We start from the raw sequence: 25,084 nt of genomic DNA, 5'->3' as shown, positions 1-25,084 counted from the left end.
CATCAAAAGGTAAAATTTACTGCAATTTGCCTACTTCTTCCACAGGTCTTCTGTCAATCACTTCTGAGAAAATAAGGCAAGGTGAACTAAAATTTATGCCTTTTAACTTGAATGGATGAATCAACTGTTTAGAATCCCCATTAAGTGTTAGGTCTCTCGACCATTTTATGGGTATTATAAAGCGTTTCCAAGGATATTTTCTATTTCAATCATCTCTGTAATGAGAATGTCAAGAAAGACATTTATATATTCACTGTATGAAAGTTTGTATACAGACTACTTCTAAAGTGATGGAAGACATGTTATTCGTGTTTGGCACTTTGCATCCTCAGTGGGTACAACATCGGCTAATTTACTTATGATTATTATTTTTGGAATAATATCCGATACTTCAATTGCTGAAAGGGATGCTATTGTCATCCTTTCAAATAGCATATGCTAAACCATAGTTGCATCAAAATAGCCTTCTCCGTATCTAACTATGTCAGTAGGGTAAGTGCAGGGGGATCTGGACCTTGCTTTTAATTTTTGTGATCTTTTCTTAATGCAGTTAGATGAGATGAACATTGAATGGCTAGTTTCCAAGATCTGAAATTTATTGTTTTAGTTATCCTTTCTTTGGGCATATCTTCAAAACTTCTGGCACATTTCTTTTGCCACAGGAAGTGGAGAGTGATCATCCTGATTACCTGCCTGGGAAGGACCACCCATCAGTAGGGTTGTGAAAAACATACCTGTAAACCTGATTCCTAAACTTAGCATTATCTCCAATCGCTGTCTTTGCGATAGTCAACCAGCTAGTCTCTCTTCTGGAGTCATGTGAGTTTGGACATATTCAAAGAATGTTCCACTGTTTTTCTGGCTGCAAAGGTTGGAATTGGAAAGATAGCTTGGCAGTTTCAAACAGCAGTTGATGACTTCTTTATAATAAATATTTTCCTCTTGTTAATGATAGCTATTGGATCACATGCCCCAGAGTGGATGTTCTCAACATCATTCTGTATTACCATTCATCTATCCATTTAACAGAGTTTTTGGTACATTGCAGATTTTGGCCGTTAAGTTGAAAATCAGTGGACCATGTATGAATTGAATTGACTTGAAATCTTGTTGACCTTTTTTTTCCCTTACTTTTACCTGGAAAATAATTACAAAATGTGAATTCAGTAGTGCTGTTAATTTACTATTTTCCTTTGGGTGATAACATTTTTAATGTGATTTAACAGGGGACGGTGATGTAGAACAAGGGTTAAATACTTCCCAAGACAATGTTACAAGGACACAGCCAAGTTTAGTGCTGTCCAACTCTGGTAAAGCACTGGAGCAGACAGGAAAGAAGCAGTATGTGAAACAGGTTACTGGAAGGTATAATGATACTGATCTACATTTGGCAGCCAAGAAGGGAGATTTAGAGGCTGTGAAGAAGCTTTTAGATGGGTTACATTCCCAAAACAGCGTACAGAACCCTCAGGCTGATATAGAAATGGGGGAGATTCGATCATGTTTGGTAGATGAAGAAAATGAGCTTGCTGAGACACCATTGTATATTGCTGCTGAACAGGGGCATTTGGATGTGTTGAAGGAGCTTTTGAAGTTTGCACATCCAGAAACTCTTGCAAAGAAAAATCACACTGGATATGATGTCTTTCATATTGCAGCAAAACAGGGCCACATAAGTAAAATTCTTATCTCAACCCTTTCAGAAGGTTTTTCACTTCTTTTGTAGTACTCACAATAGAGAACATGGCATCTTGAGCTTCACTATGGCATCCTCTTTCGGTTTTGTATCAGCCACCTACTGAGTAGTCCAACGTAAGATTTGAACTTTATCACTTTGACAAAACTTATAAGCTGTCAGTCTTCCCTACTTGGGCTACATGTGGGATGTCACCATAGACTACTAGAAGGCTGGAAGGACAAGTTTCTCATTCACTGTTTTGTCTATACCAGATTTTTTCCTGTCCATTTTCTTCTCTTTGCAGTTTGATCTATGTTATGTGTTGTACTTAACAGATATACAAACTCCCTTTAACATGCCCCTTTTGAGAAGCTGCTTTTTGTAAACTATTCATGCAGTGATATGGAAATTGGAATTGATAATACACTGCCCTATCTTTCTTGTAAAAACTAATTAGGCATCAATTATAGGATAGTGGTTCTTTGCTGGCAAAAATGTATTTACTATTATGACGGAGATAAGTTAGGAAATTCTTTATCATTAGGGTGTCACGTAAGGTTATTTTGATGCCTGTGCAGTGGGGCTTCCAGATAAGTCTGAGTATAATAATTAGTTAGACAGGTTTAGTTGTAGGATATACATAATTTATAGGTTATTTTGATGTCCTATGTTGTGGAGATTTCTCACACATCTGACCAGGGCAAGTAGAAATGTGAAGTCCATTATGGGAAGCTATGGGCAGTGTATGGTGGCATAGGACTGCAGATTTACAGTTTCTCTGCTGAGCAAAAATAGAAGCACAAGGGCAAACATTGTGTCAAGATATTGCATAATTTTTTTGTAATTCTGAACAGGACAATCACAACTGAATAAATAATAATAGAATTCTTTAATAGCTATTAATAGAGAGACAACAACATGACTATTTGATGAAGAGATATGAAGACAATATAAATATACATGAACCTATTGTAACAGTCATTGAATATGTATCGATAAAAATGCCATTCACTCTTTGGGCCCTCTCACCTCTGGTGTATGAGCAATCCCCTCTGAGGATGGATATTTGCCATCACTGGGCCATGCACATATCTTCTCTTGTGGCGAATAGATCAGTTCATTATGATTTTCTGTTTTCCAGTAGATCCTAGATGCCAGGAATCAGGACCATGTATTCCTTACAAGCTCCTAATCTGATTGGTTTAAAAGATTATTCATCCATGGTCCTTTTGCAAAAGGAGCCAAGTAGAGTAGCATATTTTGTCAGAAAATTGCTTTTTAAAAGAAAAAAGAAAGAATTTTATTTATTTATACAGAAATCCCAGACAGGAAGCTGGGCTGACTGCAACCTCAAAATCCCAAAATTACAGTATAACCTCCTGGCCCAAACCCAATCTTCTCTAGGGGAATATTACCTTTGGGTCGAGGCTATGGTGTTTTTCCAGCAGCTTAAGGAGTTTTTCCTCATCTCCAGTCTAACTTTTCTTTCACTCCCTTGACACTGTAAACCAATGCACTCATTTTGTTTATGTCTCATCCAGCTTTTCCAGTACCTTATCCAATTGCAAGTTTTGTTCCTCAAGCTGTTTTTGTTGTTTAATCACATTTTATCTCAGATGCTGATGTTGTTTTGCCATATCCCACACATCAGCTCCAAGCTTTACTGTACTCCGTAGATTGATGATAGTCCCATAAAATTCTGAAAACTTCTCGACTAATTCCAAGAGAACTTTTCAAGCTTCATCTTGAACCTCTTTGGCACAGTAAAAGTATTTTTCCTGGTTCTGGAATGACCTGGGTTGTCCTGGTCCCCGCCTCCTCTTGAAATCCCTCCTGCTGCCTCCTTTCCTGCTCTCCTGTCTGCATGAACTTCAGTTGCTGCATCCTTTTCTTCTTCTGTTTTTGGGGCATTATGTGTTCTCCATGGCCATTGCTTTGCATTCATGCTTCCACTTGGATTTTAACAGCATTAATATTCTAGCTTATTTCTATCAATTTTTAAGCGAAATCATAAATATGATTGTAGAATTTGATACCCACACTGCACATCAGTACATATACCGAGAAGGTGTCCTTATTGGGATATATTTTTCTATAGGTGTCTTTATCAGCATTAGCTTTTTGAATTCTCTATAGCTCTCCTTGTCTAGTGAATATTTTTGGTTTCCTCCCTGCTAGCTTCCTTCCTGTATCTACATATCACATGCACTTAAATAACCTCATACACATCTTTTTTAGCTTGCCCCACAAAGATTGAGATGACAAAATTTTCAGAGTTTCTCGTAATTTTGTGTCAAGTGGAGGTGGCTGTTCCCCCTTTTTGCAGGCTCAGGAGGTGAAAAAAAAAATGACCTAGCTGTGTAGTTGCTGCAACAGCCAGATGTGTCTGAACTTCTTTTGCTCTGCGACTAAAGGGATCTGTGAAAGTGTTCTGGTCCTTATGCATTCACCCATGTTATTCTCAGTTGTTATGCACTGAGCTGTGTTTTGACTTCTATCATCAACTATGAATATATTTTTTTCTTTCCTTCTGCATTTTCAGATTGTCAGGATCAAAGCCTCCGTACATATGTTGTTGATGGAGCTGATGATAGATTTCAAGTTCTCTTAAACAGCTCAGGGAACTGGCTGGTTTCTTTGCTGTTAGATCATTTTTCTTAACCTTGTTTCACATTCTGACCATTTGAGTAAACACAGAAAAGCATAATAACTCTAGAAAAATACCCTCTAATGGTTGCTACATATTTATATCCCATGTTTTATTTCCAGAAGACTTCTTCCAAGTTCACCTAAACACCATAGATAGGGATTCAGACCATAGTCCAGTACTGTTGAAAACAATTGGCATAACTTTTTAGATGAATAATCCCAAATAATTAATAGCCCCAGAAATGCCTATCATTTATTACTATGTGGAACGCAAAAGTCCTTTACAAAATTGCTGACTCATGTTATACTCTTGTATTAATATTTTCTGGTGTCCCATTTAGGATATTTAGAAAATCAACAGAAGCAACTTCTTCAATGTAAGCATTTTAGGAGTGGTAGAATTCAGGGTAGCACTTATGCATTCCCAGTGCTGAGTTACTGATTCAAAAATTACCAGTATATGTAAAGAAAGAAATGGAGCCTGGATTCAATATGTTCCTTTCCCATTGTCGATACCCGATCACATCATCATGCCAAGTGCATGCACAGGGCCAATCAGAGGCCACATGATGCTTATGTTTTACTCGCTATCATTGGAGAGACACAACAAGAGAAATGATACTCACACACTCCCTTCATAACTTGCTCAAAAAAAAAATTTAGTCAAATTTCAAAACAACAATGCATATGAAATCAAATTCTTATCTTATGTCCTCTGCCTGATTTTTTATCTGACATGCCATGTGAGAAACCTCTAAGCCATTTTCTCTTTTGATGCATGTGAGTTGTGGACTACTAAATAGTGGAATTCATTTTGTGATCTGTTGAGGTTGAATTGGTTTCTGGCATCACATATTGTGAATGTTGATATACAGATATGCAGTGTAATACATTCATACGAAGTTCACTGATAAATTGTGCCCAGGTATTGTCAAGGAGCTTCTGAACCGCAACCCTGATCTGAGCAAAACTTATGATTTATCAAATGCCACACCTCTTATTTCTGCTGCAACTAAGGGTCATGTTGAGGTGGTCAATGAGCTTCTTGCTAGAGACAGTCAGTTGACAGGGATTGCTAGAAGCAATGGCAAGAATGCACTGCATCTGGCTGCAAGAAGTGGTTACACAGATATTGTGAGAGCTTTACTAGCAAAGGATCCACAAATGGCTCGAAGAACAGACAGAAAGGGCCAGACAACATTGCACATGGCAGCCAAAGGAGCCAACTGTTTGGATGTGGTGAAGGAACTACTTCAGGTTGACCCAGCAGTAGTTATGCTACCTGACAGAAATGGAAACACACCACTACATGTAGCTACAAGGAAGAAGCGTGAGGAGGTATTGTCTCTTGATACAACCTACTAGAGTTTCCTCTAATTACATGACTTGTTTTAGAGTTGTACATTTTAATTAGTATGAGAAGAGAGCTTCTGGTTCAACCAAGAAACACAAAGGTAAGATTTATTTCTGTTTGGTGCCAAAATCAACAAAGCACAGAATTATTCCCTAAAACCAGAGAAGTTCATGCTTCAACCCTAACAACTTTTGCAACAGAATCCCTCCTAACATCCACACTAAATGATACCATCCATAAATATTAGATTTCAGTGAGAACAATTTGAATTTAGCAGTAATGTAAATATACCATATAATTTTATAAAAATTGCTTCAGCATTGAACAAAGCAAGAGCCCCAGTGATCAAACAGTGAATGAAACTGAAATAAAGTAAGCTGTCAGCAAGATTCTGTCCAAATAGGGTGCCAAATCAAAATCCTTGAAGCTGCATTTACCTGTAATAAGATCAAAGAAAAACAAATGTTTTCAAAGCTCTTCATGTGTGTTGTTTTTAGCTAATTTACATCTCACGTGACATTAATTTGTCATTCATCTGATATCCACCTATAGCAGGCTTGTGCTTAGTGAAATTACCGAGTGATGATGTCATTTCTGATATATATTTTTGTATATCTTAAACTGTCATGAAGATGGACATTCCTTTAAAGTGATTTTAATTTCTGAAAGTTAAAGCTCTCTCTTCTATTTTTCTAAAGAATGCATGTTTTGAATCTGAACATAAGCTCATTAACTTGCATGTTTATTTCACAGGTAAAAGATTGATCTTGTACTCTTTGTTTTATAGAACCCTGAATTTTAGTAAAACAATGAATTTTGTTTTTATTCAGATATGAATTTATTACTCTCTAGTAGCTGCCCTTTTGCACTTTAACTGTTTTTATTGAGCTGCATTGCAGTGATGGAACATTTCATTCTACCATGGACTTTCTGGCCCTTAGAAAATGACAGGTACATGCAAATGCAGAGCCCCAATCAGAAGCTTCATGAGCCTCTATGGGATTTTCCAGAATCCATAGCTTATAGCTCAAGCTGTAGCTTATAGCCTCTGCCATGGCCCACAACTCAAGCTGTAGCCTATAGCATGTGCCATCTCCTATGGGATTTGTATCCACAGACCAGTCACTACTGTAGTCTGACTCTATATATTGTATCCAAGCAGCTTAAGCCTCATGGGGATTTTCAAGTTAATTATATGTGTGTTTGTGTATTGAAAGATCTATGTAGACGAATGTCATCAGAAAATTTAAATTTCAAATCAAACCTAATTGTTGCCAAACCCGAACGGGAACCCAAACTTGAGCATCCCTGGTGTATGGGTCATCCCGCATCACCAAAAATGTATTTCCATTTCAGTTTTTTAGTTTTCTGAATTTAGTAATAGTTCCTAGTAATTAACAAAGGACAAAGGAACCACAACACAGAGATCCAAGCATTAATCCATGAGGTTGTTAGTGATGACATGGAGCCAATTGACATGGTCAACTATATCAGTGAGTAATGATGTGAACCCAATTGATATGTTCAACTCTGATTAGCTGATTTCCAAGAGGTCTACGGCCTATAAAAGGAGCATCTGAATTCATTTGTGGGCATATTTGAATAGATCAACTATGAGAAGCTTGGGATAGCACAAGGGAGACAGGTGATCCAAATAGACGAGAAGGGGATCACAAAGGGATCTGAAATAGAGAGAAAGATCTCTCAGCAAATGAGATTGAAAAAGAAAGTCCCAGGTTAGGGCCTATAAAGGGAGCATCTGAATTCATTTGTGGGCATATTTGAATAGCTCAACTATGAGCAACTTGGGATAGCACAAGGGAGACAGGTGATCCAAATAGATGAGAAGGGGATCACAAGGGGATCTGAAATAGAGAGAGATCTCTCAGCAAATGAGATTGAAAAAGAAAGTTCCAGGTTTAGGTGTAGTCAAGAGTTCAAAGAGCTCTTAGGGATCGTGGGTAAGATTGTTAAGATCAAGATTAGTGTTGGAAGAAGAGTACAAGACACTAAAACGTGAAGTTCATGAGAGTTGATGATGGTGTAAGAAGGCATGAAAGATACTGAGCATGTTCTATAGCAGGTCATAGAGATAAAAAGATGAGGACCAATAGTGAGGAATTTGCAGCATGGGACATAAGACTAAGATACTCCCATAATAGTTTATTGCAGCAGTGAAGAATTTGAGGGGTAAGAGAAAATATTTGGATGGTGGGTGAAAAATGATAAATGGTATAGAGTCTAGAGCATAAAGAAGAAGAAGAGAAAAGAAGAAGTCCAACAGAAGTTGTTGTTGATTTATCAACAACCCTGTGAGCAAGATGCTCATGCCTTTTCATAGGGGACTCTGATGCAAGAGCATCCCTAGTGTGTGGGCAATCCCGCATCACCAGAAAACGTTTTCATTTAAGTTTTCCAATTTGTTGAACTATAAACTATAGTAATAGTTCCTCGTAATTAGCAAAGGGAAAACGAACCACAACAAAAAGACCCATGAATAAATCCAAGAGGTTGTTAGTGAGGATGTGGACCCAATTGACACGGTCAACTATGATCAACCAATGATGATGCAAACCCAATTGACATATTGAACTTTGATTAACAGATTTCCAGGAGGTTCAAGGCTGATAACGGAGCATTCTAATTCATTTGTGGCCCTATGGGCAGCTTTGAGTAGCTCCACTGTGGCCAGCTTGGGTCCTGGGATAATTCAAGGGAGGAAGACAATCCAAGTTGATGAGAAGGGATTCACAAAGGGGTCTGAATTAGAGAGAGAGAGATCTATCAACAAAGGCAATAAATGAAGAAAAATTCAAGTTCAGGTGTAGCTGAGAGTTCAAAGAGTTCTTGGGGATCATGGACATTAAGATAAGCATTGAAAGAAGAGTGGAAACTAAAAGGACTTGGAGTGTGAATTTCTTTAGAGTAGATGCGATGAAGTTGAGCTTGCATGCAAGCAAATGTTATGAGGGTAGAGGGTTGCAGCCTGATTTCTGAGATTGTTATGCTTCCTTGAGAGTTTTGTTTCTTTCTTGGTTTATTGTTATGCACTCTGAGATAGGCAGCCTGTCACTGCTTCATAGTTTATTCCAGTGTTGCGAACATCACGATAACATCTTGATTTTATCTAGAAATCACGATTTTTTGGCCTAGCCGATGTTTGCTGATTTTTACCGATCTTTTGATGGTATCTTGATTTTGCCGATGTTTGCTGATTTTTACCGATATTTTCCACTGAACAGTTTGTCACAACAGATCTGATAAAACTATATTTAAAAATCTGGAACCTACAATAATAGGGTTTTATTTCTCTTTAGATTTTTGGGTTTGTACATTACTATTAATTGCATATGTATGCAAATTAAAATTATTCAGAAAATAGAGAATAGTGAAATAAAAACTCACAAACCACGATTTAACACAAAATATGACGTGGGAAACCCTTTGGGGAGAAAATCCAATTGGAAGGTGAGGCCGCTTTGCTCTCTTTCTCTGAATAGAAAATGGCTACAAGTACAAAAACGTATGTCCTATGGCCCATGGGCTACTACAATGCACAAATCCTCTCTGTATGCTCTATCTCTTATCCCTCTCGGTTATTTTTGCTCATCTATGGAACAAATGCACTCGAAAGAATGGAACCCCTTTTCCTCCTAGTGGCCTGGTTATAACACAACCTGATAGCCTACTAGTGGTTAGGTTTGACTACCTCAACTCTTAACCAAAGTTACAATATGGACTCTTTTAGAGTCTTTTTCATCATAATCATGTGGCTAGTCCCTTTTCCATGAGTAATGAGTGTTGATGTGGCATCCTCTCGAATTATGGTGGTGAAAACAGGAAGGTCAACATCTGAGTGACATAACTTTTGCATACGGACTCTGATTGACACAATTCTTGCGTCGTTGGAAAGGCCTCTATGTGTAGAATGTGAAAAAAGGTGTGGAAAATTTTTACCCCAAAAAATCATCTTTTGATGCCTCAAAATGCTCCTGGAAGGTTTTAGACGTCAATTTGCCAAACTAGGTCCTATGGGGAAAAATGGTCCTATGAACTGATTGCCATTTTTTTCCACTCTGAAATCATCGAGATGGATGACAAATAATATAATGATCCTATTTAGATCAATTGGTAATATCAATTTCATCTAGGATGACTATTCTTGTCAAGTAATTGCCTTTAACCAAAAGTTGAATGTTTGGATGTTGAGTAGGCAGCAATGTAACAATGCTTATGGAAATTTGCTGCACTTAATCTTCTAAAATTGAAAGCCATTGGGCTAAACCATCTGTTTTTGGTCAATTTGTCTTTCTGTTGAAACATCATACAAATTTAAATATGCTCTGGTTATCCTTCAAATTGACTTATTTAGACATGAATGCGTATAATATAAACCATACAAATCCTAAGCTATAATTGAAAGCCATTGGGCTAAACCATCTGTTTTTGGTCAATTTGTCTTTCTGTTGAAACATCATACAAATTTAAATATGCTCTGGTTATCCTTCAAATTGACTTATTTAGACATGAATGCGTATAATATAAACCATACAAATCCTAAGCTATAACCTGTTTGCATATAATATGATCATCTGTCCTTGTACCACAGTAATAGTGTCCACATTGGCTTATCAAACAAGTTATGAATGCCTCTATAGAAAATTTATGTTGTTACTGATTTGTATATAACATAATCAACCGCATTGCACCTAATTCATTTTTGAAGCTCTCAATATGTAGATAAAGAGAGAGAAGCAAAATATGGTAGCACCATGAAAATGTTAAACAAGCATGCTTAATTTGTACCAAATGTGATGCTCCAGACTATGTGCAACAGTATGAGATTCATACAATTCCTTGGGCCAGTGTTCCTGAATTAAGACAGATCAGTGTTACTGTTGAAACATAATTCACATGAAAAAAGGAGCTAAGAGTACTTTGATCAATAATTCCCTTAATCTCCTCCTTTTCATGTTTCCAGATGAAATAAGTATGAAATTGTGCTCATGGATGGATTATCATTGATAGTCTCCATTAAACTTTGCTGGGGAACATATGTCAATATTACAATCCTGTTTGAGTTGGCACCAAGTTCCAACCCACTCTTATCAATTAACCTGCATACAGAGGAAGGCAGATAGGCATATGGCAATTAATATATCCCAAAGATTCAGTACCATGGATACTTTCTCACACAGGCCGAAACCAGAACTATTTTTTTATCCTTTTTAGGATAAACCAGGATTCCTTCTAGAAGAACAAAATATCCAAACATAGATCTACACTCCAAAAATTTAGCACAAAAGTTTAGCATAATACACTTCATGTTTGTGTAAAACTTGAAGGAACATATAAAGATATTTACGTTGGTTACCTTCGGCTTTACACTTAAACATTTAGGTGTCCTTGGAGACAATGACAAAATAGCGTAACAAATGATGGTATACATCAACATCTTCAAGGTCAACCTTCGGCTTTACACTTAAACATTTAGGTGTCCTTGGAGACAATGACAAAATAGCGTAACAAATGATGGTATACATCAACATCTTCAAGGTCAATTGACCATGCCTGCACCCCTAAAACATGATCTTACGCCTTAAGTTATAAAAGCTTTTTCTATCTCAATATCACTTTTTGGGGGGTTTAGTTTTGATGGCTTTGATACACTTATTTAGCTTTGGAAAGAATTTTGCTTGAATACGTGATTCAATGCATAACCGATTTGGAAGATGATGTGTGTCTTTAATCAATATAGATCCATCTTAACCATGGATTTAGCAAGAGCCAAGAGGGATCAAATCTCTTCAGGTGAAAACTTCTTTTAGAGTGCAAAATTTGACTAAAATGTTTGCACCTACAGATCTGATCCTTTGAATATATATATATATATATATATATATATATATAAAGAGAGAGACCACTTGTAATTTTTCTTTGTTTATATTGCATTTTTGAATGTATAAAATGGATCAAGGCTATCAGCAGTGGGATGGCCACCCTTTAGCGAGTTAAGCAAATCGGAACTTGTGAAGAAGTTTGGGGTGTAATTCCCTAGTTGCTCTAGGGACTGGAATTTGATTTCTGTGCCTAAGAAAGGTGATGCACTCCAGTGAGAGGTTGCAGATCTGATTCATTATTGTCTGATCTCTTGTTTGAATTTTGTTTGTAGAGTTGCAACAACGAATAGTCTCGGTCTTCTAGAGTGTCACACGTTCGAGGGCCTCCAACTTTGTACCATGGAAATGCAGACTATAGATGCTCTCGAAGGAAGTTGATCTGTGAAATTTTGTGGATACCAAGTTTGTTGAACCTATCAATGATGTTCAATTGGCCGACGACAAGAAGAAAATGCCATAGTGAAGAGAATCATCATTGATTTTATGAAGGACAACTTGATCCCTCACATTGCAAAATTACAAGACGGGCTTCTTTTATGTAATTTTCATTTTCCACATAATTTGCATAGAACCTTGGATATTCCTCAATCACAGGGACCAATATATCCATGTAAAACACCACAATCAATTGTAAGTATGAGAAATATTGTTTCTAGGAAGCAAATTGAAATGGCCATTATTTCCTCAATACCACTCGAAAGTATATCATATAATATTTCAAATTGAAACTGCTGAAGTGCTCTTTTCTCGGATTTGGTTTGGCTTCAATTTGGGCAACGTATCAAAAGTTATCTAGTCTACAATACCTGGAATAAAATCACAGCCATAACAGAAAACCCTTAAAAGAGCTGATTTTAAATCAGCTATATCTTCACTTCCCGACTGTTGAAATTTGGTACTAGAGGACAGGTGGTTCCCTTAGGCTTTGATCTTTGGCCTAGGGAAAAGTGTCCAAAAGAATTTAATTTTTCTCCTAAAGTGACTTTATAATTTTATAAAGTTAAATCTAATTTAAAAGTGACTTTAAGTGATAAAGTTACTAAGTCTAATTTTAAAGTGACTTTTATAAAGTCAATGAAAAATTAGAAAGGAAAAGTGACTTTGGAAATAAATGACTAAGTGGGTCTTTATTAAAGTGGGGTGAATTAAAAAATAAAAAGTGAGATTTAAATGAGCATTTAATCTCAGCGTTAAATCTCAATCTATTTCAGCCATTGGATTTAGGGATCACCCAAAAGTCTCTTGGATCACCCAAAAGTCACTTGGGGTTAGATTAAAGGAGGAAAAGGAGGAAAATGTCATTAATTCTTTCATGAGCAGATTGAGAGAAGGAGAGCAAGGGAGATTTCTGGACAGTGAGCTACGGAGTTTCAGCAGCGGAGTTTCAGTAGAGCGGAGTTTCAGCAGCGCGGAGTTTCAACGAGTCTGTACAGCGGAGTTTCAGCAGGGCAGAGTTTTAGCAAGGCGGAGTTTCAGCAAGGCTGAGATAAGTTGTAAAAGTTTGCTTGCTGATTTTTGCTGAATATTTCTCTTACTGTAAAAAGGCATTTTCCAGAAATAAAGAAGAGCTCTCAAACTGGTTTTCCCCAAGAGTTGTAGGGGGTTTTTCCAGGGTCACATTGACCAAAAATCTCAGTGTTTAAATGTGTTTTAATGGCTGTTTATTACTGTTGACTTTTATTTCTGCAATTTCCAGCATTCTGTAAAATTTCCAGAATTTGTGTTTTCAGCAAATTTATTTTTTCCAGCTTGTTAAATGTATGGCTATGGGAAAGGGCATTTAACTATATGAGAGAAATAAGGAGAAACTGAAAACCGGGGTGGGAAATGAGAAATTTCTATATGTTATCAGAGCTTGAGTGCTGAAGGACAGTTTGGGACAGCAAAAGGAAAAATTACAGCTGCTGATTTTTCACTCAGAAAATTTCAGCAAGCTGATTTTTTTCATAAACAACAGTTTTATCTTTACTACAGCAGTGCTATTTTTCAGTTTTAGGACGACAGGATGTCATTGGGATTGAGGGTGGAGGATAGGCTGGATGGGCATACAAATTATAGCGTTTGGAAGGAGAGAATGCATAGTATCTTTGAGGAGGCAGAAGTATGGGATATCATGGTGCATACCACACAGAACCCTGTTGTTGTGCCTACTGATGCTACTCAATTGACAGCTTATAATAAAAAGAACAACAAGGGTAAGAGGCTGATTCTAGACGGAATCAAAGACCATTGCATTCCTCATGTGAGAGGAAAGAGCAATGCCGATGAGATGTGGACAACATTGTCTAATCTCTACCAGAGTACCAATGAGAACCGGAAGATGGTCCTAAAGGAGAAGCTGAAGAACATTAAGATGGGTAATGATAGTGCAGCTGGATATCTCACAAAGATTACTAATGTGAGAGATGAGTTGGCAGCGATTGAAGAGGCCATTCCACCCACTGAGTTGGTGCGGATTGCAGTGAATGGCCTCCCCCGTTCATGGTTGAACTTTGCTGATGGGGTTTGTGCACGTGAGACCCTTCCCACATGGGAGAGGTTTTGGGATGATTGCATTCAGACAGAGATCAGGAAAGGTCAGCTTGGGGCAGCCAAGCCAGTTGAGCAGGATGAGGATGTAGCACTGGTGGCAGGAGGCAAGAAAGGCAAAGGGAAGAAGCAGGCTTTCACAAGCAGTGGTGGGGGCAAAGGCAAAGGTAAAGGTAAACAGGGGAACACACAGAAGGACTATTCCAAGGTGAAGTGTTGGAATTGTCAAAAGATGGGACACTATGCAGTTGTGTGTCCGGAGAAGAAGAAGAAGAAGGGGAAGAACTAGGACGTGGCAGCTTCAACAGAGATTGAGGACTTTGCAGGTCATTTTGACCGGGAGTTTGCGTTCACTACGTGTGAGTCCTCTAGTGCAAGATCACCTGCCACACAGGTTTAGAGGGAGCATGCTTTTCCCTCGATTAGCGGAGCATCTTCAAGTATCTGGTATGTGGACAGTGGGACTTCACGTCACATGACAGGAGTCTGTGAGTACTTCTCAGAGCTTTCAGAGAGTGGCACTGATAGTCTGATATAGAGGTAGTACTCGGTGATGATAGAGTTGTTAGAGCAGTCGGGGTGGGGACACTGACATTTCAGAGGGAGTCCAAACCTCCCTTGAAAGTGTCAGATGTTCTTTATGTGCCAGGGATGAGGAAGAACCTCATATCCGTCTTAGCTTTGGAGGACAGAGGATATGAGGTACTGTTCAGGGGAGGACAGGTGTTGATGTATCCCAGGGGCACTCCAGCTGATTTAGCTAGAGTGATAAGTGTACGCCATGCAAAGGTGTACAAGTTTGCATTCCAGCCCCTTTTGGCATTGAGCAGTAGTACCGACAGTAGAGCTAGCAGTTCTGAGCTGTGTGAGATTTGGCACCGCAGGATGGGACATATGTATCATGGAGCCTTGAGGACATTGCGGGAGATCACTACAGGTGTGCCAGATTTCAGTACTGATCACTTTGATACTTGTAGAGGTTGTGCGATGGGCAAGTTTGCCAAATCCCCTTTTCTCAGCAGTGACAGTAGAGCGACTGGGATACTTGATTTGATTCATTCCGATGTGAGCGGTCAGATGTCTCATGTTTCCTTGAGTGGGTATGAGTACTATGTTTTATTCATTGATGATCACTCCAGGAGGACCTGGATTTATTTTTTGAAGACCAAGAGTGAGGTCTTCAAGCGGTTTCAGGAGTTCAGAGCTCTTGTGGAGACAAACAGGTCGAAAGATCAAGTCCCTCAGGTCGGACAATGGAGGAGAGTACACCCTTGGAGAGTTTGTTGACTATTGTGCGGAGGCAGGCATTAGGAGGGAGTTCACTGTTCCTTACAACCCCCAGCAGAACGGGGTTGCAGAGAGGAGGAACAGATCCATCATAGGGGCTGCCAAAGCCATGTTACATGATCAGGGGTTGCCATTGTTCTTGTGGGCAGAGGCCTGCAACACAGCTGTTTACTTGCAGAACAGGAGTCCGCATCATGCCTTGGGGCACATGACTCCGGAGGAGGCTTTCTCTGGGAAGAAGCCTGATATTGGTCATCTTCATATCTTTGGATGCATTACATACTCCTATATACCCAAGGAGAAGAGGACCAAACTAGAGCCCACCGCAGAGAAGGGTATCTTTGTGGGCTATAGTGAGACCTCAAAGGCCTTTCGGATTTACATTCCTGCACAGAGGAGAGTTGTTGTCAGATGGGATGTGAAGTTCGAGGAGGACAGGGCCTTTAGGAGGTCACAGGAGTTAGAGTATCTGGATCAGCCAGACCCTCAGCAGCAATTGAGTCAGTCGCAGGGATCCAGTGGGCAGGGATCAGGAGGATCAGGAGGTACATCTATGAGGATGTCAGGTCCGTCAGTGAGTAGTGGCTCACCGAGCCAGAGGGGTGGTGCTCCGGGAAGCATGCAGAGCAATTCACAGAGCAATTCACTAAGGAGTCCACTGATGGACAGTTCACACAGTACCTCAGCTTCTACAGGTTTAGGTGCAGGCAGGAGGACAGCAGACAGACAGTCAGGAATTCAAGCTCCTGATGATGATGATGAGGAGGAGTTTCATTCTCTGGTGGGAGAAGTGTGCTCAGGGAAGAGGAAGCCCAAGTGGCTTCAAGACACCTTGAGAGATGCCTCATCTGTTGCTGAGCCGAAGAGGCCAGTCAGAGAGAGTAGACCACCTGAGAGGTTTTATAGCTATATGGCGATGGTTACCAGCATCCTTGACTCTGAGCCTTCTAGCTATGAGGAGGCAGCTAGCCAGCAGGTCTGGAGAGAGGCCATGCAGGAGGAGTATTCTTCTATCATGAAGAATGATGTTTGAGAGGTGGTGCCGACGCCTGAGGGCAAATCCGTGGTTACTTCCAGATGGCTTTACAAGGTAAAGCATGCTGCAGATGGCAGCATTGAGAAATTCAAAGCAAGGTTTGTGGCTAGAGGGTTCTCCCAGGTAGAGGGAGTTGATTATGAGGAGACCTTCGCTCCGCTCCATTATATCGATAGCAGCAGAGATGGGTTAGAAGATCCACCAGATGGATGTGAAGACTGCATTTCTCAATGGCTTCATACAGGAGGAGGTGTACATTGAGCAGCCACAGGGCTTTGAGGTGCATGGGAAGGAGTCCCATGTGTGCAGACTGAAGAAGGCCCTTTATGGCCTGAAGCAAGCTCCCAGAGCTTGGTACTCCAGGATAGATACATATTTGCAGGGGATGGGTTTCACAAAGAGTGAGGCAGATTCGAACCTTTACTTTATTGTGATTGGTGAGGAGCCTCTCATTCTGGTGCTGTATGTGGATGACTTGGTCATTACAGGTGCAGAGAGACTCATAGAGCACTGCAAGAGAGATCTTGCGACGGAGTTTGAGATGAAGGACATCGGCTTGATGCATTACTTTTTGGGCTTGGAGGTGTGGCAAGAGGAGGGGCATTTCTTCCTGGGGCAGGGGAAGTATATTGTGGACATCCTTAGCAGATTCCACATGGAGGATTGTAGACCCATGTCGACACCGATGATCACCAACTGGAAGAAGCTTCATGCTTCAGATTCCGAGTTGGTGGATCCCACATTGTACAGGCAGTTGATTGGTTCCTTGATGTATTTGGTCAACACTAGACCAGATATCTGTTTTGCAGTCAACACGATGAGTCAGTTTATGTGTGAGCTTAGGAAGGTTCACTGGGTGGCTGCAAAACACATTTTGCGGTACTTGCAGGGGACAATGGATTATGGTCTGGACTACAGGCAGGGAGATGGAGTGAGATTGGCAGGATACATTGATTCTGATTGGGCAGGTTGTGCTTCTGATAGGAAGAGCACTTCAGGGTGCTGTTTTGGGTTGGGTTCAGCAGTAGTGTCATGGTTCAGCCGGAAGCAGCAGTCAGTAGCACTGAGTTCAGCGGAAGCAGAGTATATGGCAGCCAGTCTAGCTAGTTGTGAGGCTATCTGGCTTCGCAAGATGTTGTTTGGCTTATTTGGTCAGCCGTTGAGACCTTCAGTGATTTACTGTGATAATCAGAGTTGCATTAAACTCACGGAGAATCCAGTATTTCATGACAGGTCAATCGAGATTAGATATCATTTCATCAGAGACTATGTTTAGAAGGGAGCTGTGAAGCTTGAGTATATTTCCACTGATGAGCAGGTTGCAGATATTCTTACCAAAGCCTTACCACGGGGCAAGCATGTCTACTTCAGAGACAAGATGGGTGTGGTGAGGAACACCTTCCTCGGTAAGAGGGAGTGTTGAAATTTTGTACCGGAGGACAGGTGGTTCCCTTAGGTTTTGATCTTTGGCCTAGGATAAAGTGTCCAAAAGAATTTAATTTTTCTCTTAAAGTGTTTATAATTTTATAAAGTTAAATCTAATTTAAAAGTGACTTTAAGTGATAAAGTTACTAAGTCTTATTTTAAAGTGACTTTTATAAAGTCAATGAAAAGTTAGAAAGGAAAAGTGACTTTGGAAATAAAAGACTAAGTAGGTCTTTATTAAAGTGGGGTGAATTAAAAATTAAAAAGTGAGATTTAAATGAGCATTTAATCTTAGCCTTAGATCTCAATCTATTTCAGCCATTGGATTTAGGGATCACCCAAAAATCACTTGGATCACCCAAAAGTCACTTGGGGTTAGATTAAAGGAGGAAAAGGAGGAAAAAGTCATTAATTCTTTCATGAGCAGATTGAGAGAAGGAGAGCAAGAGAGCAAGGGAGATTTCTGGATAGTGAGCTGCAGAGTTTCAGCAGCGGAGTTTCAGCAAGTTTGTACAGTGGAGTTTCAGTAGGGCCGAGTTTCAGCAGGGCTGAGTTTCAGCAAGGCTGAGATAAGTTGTAAAAGTTTGCTTGCTAATTTTTGCTGAATATTTCTCTTATTGTAAAAAGGCATTTTCCAGAAATAAAGAAGAACTCTCAAACTAGTTTTCCCCAAGAGTTGTAGGGGGTTTTTCCAGGGTCACATTGACAAAAAATCTCAGTGTTTAAATGTGTTTTAATGGTTGTTTATTACTGTTGATTTTTATTTCTGCAATTTCCAGCATTCTGTAAAATTTCGAGAATTTGTGTTTTCAACAAATTAATTTTTTCCAGCTTGTTAAATGTATGGTTATGGGAAAGGGCATTTAACTATATGGGAGAAATAAGGAGAAATTGAAATCCGGGGTGGGAAATGAGAAATTTCTACATCGACTTTATTTTGCATTTTTTATGCAATTGATTATTATTTTGAGAGTAACTCAGATACGTAATTTGTTTCTTCATATTTTGCACAAAAATCTACAAGAATGGGTCCGAGTGTCAATCCCCTATTTTCATCCCTTGAAAAATCTACAAAAACAAAAAAATAAATTCCTTTACTTTTTCGCAAGAAAGAGCTTCAATTCCACTTTAGATGATCCTTAACCCTTACAATTGAATCCTAAGCAAGATATAAAAAATTATCAATACTTCATTCGATATCAAAAGCCTTAAGGTGGGGCAACAATATACAATGATCCTTTTATAGAAGGATCAACTCCTATTCATTTTCCTTTTCGAGGGGGCAAACACTTGATGAGCTAAGCTCTAATACCATATACTTCAATACATGCCAAATAAGGAAGACTCCAACCTTATTTATAGTTAGCTGAAGAGTCCTAATAATATGCACTTGCTAACTACCTAATGCACCTTATCTAATAAGGCCACATTACATTTTTTCCATGTTAATTAACTAGGGCATTATTTTATAATTACAAACATAGTGGACCTAGTCCACCTTACATTGAAAGGCCACCATAGCTACGCTACTATTACTCTAATGGGTCCTTTGGCCCCACATTACACCTCTAGGAATCATCCCAACAGTGTAGTCTGCGTTTAACTGAGAATCTTCTTTTGGATTCCTATCTAACAAATCTAAATTGTATGGCTAAGTTTGATGATCAACAATTGTTCATTAGAAAACATAATCTTGATCTTAGTTAGGTTTTGGTCAAAGAAGAGCGTGAGTGACCCTTACAAGTTGCTAGAAAATCCTACAAAGCATGAAATTTTGGTTCATGGCAATGGCAATTTGTGTGAGCTTTGGCAAAAAAGATTAGGTCACTTACCTTATGGATTTTTACCTCTCCTAAAGGACATGGTGCAAGGATTGTTAGACTCCAAGTTTGAGACGATAGGCATGTGCACTCAACAAGCATGCCAAGATGGCATTCTGAATCAGTGAGCATAGATCTAGAGGGGTTCTATATCCAGTAAATCTAGATGCGTGGACCCATATCATTAGCTTTATTGACAAGTAAAATCTATTATGTTTCTTTCATGGATGATTCTTATAGGAAAACTTGGATCTATTTATGAATACCAAGGATGAGGTCTTTAGCATGTTCTAAGAGTTCAAAACTCTAGTGGAGAATGAAATAAGTAAGAAGTTATCTAACAATGGAATAGAGTACACCTCCAAGGAGTTTGATTTCTTTTGCAAGGAAGTAAGGATCAAGAGGGAGTTGACATTACCTTACAACTTGCAACAACATGGGGTTTCTAAATGAAAGGACAAGTCCATTGTTGTGACAATCAAGGCAATGTGGCATGACCTAGATCTTCTTGATGATATAGCAGCGGGCAAGCACTTCTACATAGGCTAGGTGTCAATCATATAGGATTGGTCCAAGACTCTCTATGTACTTTCTCGTGTTGAGTAAGTGTCTTTTATGATTTATTTCTGAAGTCTAACTTAGGAAAAGCACATTGATTAATTAATTAATTAATGTTGGCTATAGGGCCAAAGTTTTCTAAGGAAAAACAATTTAATCATTTTAGTGAATTAAATCTAATCTCTACCATTGATTTAAGTGGGTTAGTATTTAATCCAATCCATTCATCACTTTGGAGATTGAGGGTTAGGGTTTTGGCTCAATGATAATTAGAAAAGAGAGCCTAAGGGAGGAGAAAGACACATAATACAATTGCAAGAGATTTGCAGATTTGAGAAGAGAGATATTTCTCAAAGAGAGAGATTCAGAGGTTGAAGAGAAGGAAAATTGTGCAACTGGAGATTTCATAGGAGGCACAGGTTTAGTAGGTGGAGTGCCTGTGTGGGGTCGAGAGCTTGCTGGAGGCCACACAAGCTAAGTAGATTGTAGAGGAGGCCGCACTTGTGAGCATGCTAGGGCAGGGGACATGCACGTGGGATGCCAAGAGGGTTGAGGCCACACATGTAGAGGCTAAGAAGCCACAAGAGGGCCACATGTGTGAGAAGCAGCTAGTCAAAGTGCTAGGTGAATTTCCAGGGGCCAATTTCATTAGGTTCCAATTGTTGTATTTTCTATATTTCTTTGAGGGGCATTTTCCCTGTTAAGGGGGCCCTTAATTTTCTTGAGAAAATCAATGAAGGAAATATTTGGAGGATAAAATCTTTGTTGTGCGTGTGATTGGTTTTTCCACTTTTGCTTTTGCGAAAAATTAAATTAGTTAAAACACCAATGTATTTTTATTTAGTAGTTTTTTCAGAAAAATAATTTACTGGGATGAATAATTTTTTTTGGGTATAAAATAAATTGCTAGGAATTGAAATTAGATTTGATGTTGGGGAAATTAACATGATATCAGAGCTCTAAACTTTGAGAAGTGGGAGAGCAGATTTTTCACTAGTGTTTTAGTAGGAAATTCCAATAATAAAAGTTTATTTGGTTGAGGTATTTGATTGGAGGATGGTTGCCACTGGGTTGAGATTTGATGACCGGTTGGAGGGTGCATCCAACTACAGTTCTTGGAAGGAGAGAATAGAATTGTTGTTGATGGATAATGGGATTTGGGAGTTTGCAGATCTGCAACTAACCCCTCCTACAAATCCTGACCTACTAGCCATCCATAACCAAAAGCCAGAAGGATTATTCTGGATGCAGTGAAGGATCATGTGATCCCTCATCTTTTCAGAAATAAGACTACTAGAGACATGTGGGAGGCTTTGACAAAATTATATCAGAGTGATAACCAGAATAGGAAGATGGTGCTAAGGGAGAAACTTAGGGGCACCAAGATGTCTAGATTAGATACAAGAGCTTCTTATCTCACCACGATCTAACAAGTTCTTGATGAGTTGGCTGCATTTGGGGAGGTCATGTCAGATCGAGAATTGGTGAGGATCTCACAAGTTCTTGATGAGTTGGATGCATTTGGGGAGGTCATGTCAGACCGAGAATTGGTGAGGATGGTCCTGAATGGCTTCTCTAATCCATGAACTCCCTTCATTAAAAGCATTGTGGCATGTGAGAACCCACTTGACCGGGAGAGAGTGCGGGATGATTGTTGATTTCTGGTAGCATCAGATGTGCTTTAAGTCTCAAGTTTTGCAGGGAGGCTTGGGCACATGTATTCCAAAGAACCCAGAAAGCGTTTTGGGAAATTCCACCCAGAGATAATTTTATTAAAATAATTAATTATTTTTAATGAGTCTCTAAGTCTAAACTTAGGAAACTAAAATAATTAATGGGTATTAATCTAACTGTGGGTGTAACTTCTAGAAAAAGATGAGGATCAAGCATAAATGATCTTAGCCATTGATTAGCTTCTAATTTGGGCCGTTGAATGTTAATGAGAAGATTATTTAAGGAGGCTTGAGGGTCATTTGGAAAACACACTGAGAGTTGATCAGTCAGATCGAATCGCTGAGCCAGAGAGCAGTGCAGTGATTTCGTGGTGATCACGCAGAGGGGCAGAGATAGTTTTGGCTGGAGAATCTTCTCTGGAGCCAAGAATAAAGATGTAGAGGAGGCAGCGCAGTGCCCAGTGAGGGTGACGTAGAGCCTGGAAAGGGCTCAAATGGAGCAGCGCAGTGCCTTCCAAGCATAAGTCTAAGATTTTGCTAGGGGTTTGATGCTCTGAGCTGGGAGGGTTGAAGTCGAAGCTCCTGAGAGGAAATCGATCCAGCAGAGAGGTGACACAGTGCCGCAAAGGTAGTGACGCAGGCCGACGAAGTGATTGCGTAGGGGCAGTGCAGAGGTAGTCAGGGACTCGTTGGTTCCACTGTCGGATCAGCCAGGACTTGCAGTGTAGAGTGAGGTAATCTTACTAATTTCTTCTGCCAAGTGATATTCTCTGTATTGGATTGCCAACAAAGCATCCAGAGTTTGTATTCAGAAATTACTACTGCATAATAATAAAATCCTCAGATCTGTTGCATCGATTTTCCTGCATTGGGTTTTTCTGGGGACATTTGTCCAAAAATAACGATGTCATTGTGTTGTATTTTCCTTCTTGCTCAGTTTCTTGTTTCTGCATTATATTTAATTAAGTGAAAGCTGTAGTGTATGTATTTCGATTTATGCCGTAGGAAATTGCAAGTAATTTGTTTAAAGGAATTTAACAAATAGGAGAAATATCATCAGTTGATGCAGTAGGGATTCCGGTTTAGGAATTTTCACAATGATTTTATCCAAGAGGAGATTCGATAAGAATCTCTCCAGGGTGGCTAGCACAAGGGTGATGATGAGAATCTTTCTTTTGCCAGTTAGGAAAGGAAGGGAAAGGGAAAGGCTAAGAAGAATTCTAGAGGAGAGGCCAACTTAGGAGCTAGAAAGAAGAAATAAATGAGCAAAGTAAAATGCTTTGCATGTCATAAATTTGGACATTTTGTATGTTAATGTCCGAACAAGACAAAGGGAAAGGGGAAGGCACATATTGCAACTTCACCAAATTCACAGACCAGTGAGTTTTCCACCAAGTTCAAGAAGGATTTCTCATTGGTATCTTGTCTTTTTGGCACCATATCCAAGGATGCATGGTTCATGGACATTGGTTCTTCTCGATATATGATGAGATCAGGAGAGTTGTTCACGCGTATTTTAGAGTGAGACTCAAATCTACATGTGGAACTTGGCAATAATGCCTAGTTTATAATAGAGGAGGTTGGAACTATTTAGCTTCAGCTAGAGTCTAGAGGACCTTTGGAGGTGACAAATGTTCTTTATGTTCCAGGGCTAACAAAGAACCTTCTAGTAGTCTCATCCATGGAGGACAAGGGATATGGGGTGTATTTCCAAGATGGACAGGTACTTGTCAAAACTTCTAGTCCAGGTGTAGGGCATGTAATTGGGAGGAAAGAGGGCAACTTGTAAATGTTGGAGGCTCAACATGTATGTGCTCTGGTTCATGACAATGATGAATTATGCGATTTATGGCACAGGAGGACATGGATTTACTTCATGAATACTAAGGATGAGGTCTTCAGTCAGTTTCAGGAGTTTAAGGCTCTTGTGGAGAATCAAATTGGGAGGGAGATTAGGGTCCTAAGATCAGACAATGAGGGTGAGTAAACCTCCAATGATTTCAAGAATTTCTACAAGGAGGAAAGAATTAAGGAGTTGATAGTATCGTACAAACCTCAGCAGAATGGGGTTGTAGAGACAAAGAACATGGCCATCGTTGGAGTTGTCAAGGCTAGGATACCTGATTAGGATCTATCCATGTTCGTTTAGGAAGAGGCAATGCTCTCTCCCATCTAGCATGCTTCTTGAAGGAAGGTGGGTCATCTATCGGTAGCTAGTCTAACCATTCTAGTAATCATGTGCTTTCATTTAATGTTATGGGCATATTAATATGAATCATATGGCGAATTGGATGATGACCGCTCTCTATTGTATCCTTGTTAGTCTTTGACTCTAGTCCAGTAGAACCTCCTCTGAGGCCTAAGTGTTTAAGAAGGGCACTACTAGGGAGGCATTGATTGATTTAGTGTGTCTAAGGTAACCCATACCACTTTCCATCTGTTTCGATTATCCATCTCCATTCTATAGGTTGATAGTCATTGGTCATTTGGGATTGGTACCCTATACCACATCCTTGACTTAAGGCCCAAAAACTTGGCCCTGGAGGTTGATGCAATTGAAAGAACAATAAAATCATATAAAGCCACAATGAAAGAAAATGTAAAATGAAAAGGATGGCTAGACTTATTTAGCGTGTGGGAAAAAGCCTAGCATGATCTCTACCCCCCTCATTAGCCATCACCCAGTTTCTCTAGCATTTAATGCTTCATCTAAAATAAAGGAATTCTTGAATGTCCCAACCTCGACGAGCAAGAAATTGCTACATCTTAAAGGGATATTGGAAAAGCATAAAGCAAGGTTGGGCTCCTAAGGTATGCACCAAATAAAGATAAATAATTAAAGTTAAATGCACACCAGAGGGGTGGAAAAAGTGGAGAGAGGAAAGGGGTAACTTAGACTACCATGATTTCTCCCTCCTTACATCATTACACTCTGGATGTCGAACCCCCTTTAGCTAGTCTCATGGCTGTGGCATCTTCCTTGAAGTCTCTCCTACTCCATGACCACCATATCACACACACACACTTGTAAATCGATGGGTCAACCTGGAACATGCCATTCCCCTTGGGGGCTGGAAATACCTAATATAGTTGTTGACCTAATCATCCCCAACATAAGTGAGGTAACTTGTTTAGAGGTCCATAGCTAGTTAGACATTTGAAGGTGAGTTTTGTG

General features: G+C 39.5%; 1 protein-coding gene across 2 annotated transcripts in view; it reads left to right on the top strand.

Annotated features, from left to right (window-relative positions):
* ITN1 (Ankyrin repeat family protein) overlaps positions 1–25,084 on the top strand; it is a 55,859-nt gene that overhangs the window by 12,749 nt on the left and 18,026 nt on the right. For both annotated transcript variants that reach the window (XM_089411845.1, XM_089411844.1), the window contains exons 2-3: positions 1,227–1,676; positions 5,253–5,665. In XM_089411845.1, the coding sequence (XP_089267971.1) occupies positions 1,227–1,676; positions 5,253–5,665 (863 nt within the window). The remainder of the gene's footprint in view (positions 1–1,226; positions 1,677–5,252; positions 5,666–25,084) is intronic.

Source organism: Pinus tabuliformis, chromosome 3_1, assembly GCF_031772625.1.
Source record: "Pinus tabuliformis cultivar Carrire ecotype Pingquan chromosome 3_1, CPIR1, whole genome shotgun sequence".
NCBI lineage: Eukaryota > Viridiplantae > Streptophyta > Pinopsida > Pinales > Pinaceae > Pinus > Pinus tabuliformis.
Note: the sequence above shows the minus strand (reverse complement) of the source record. Positions and strands in the feature narration are given on the sequence as shown.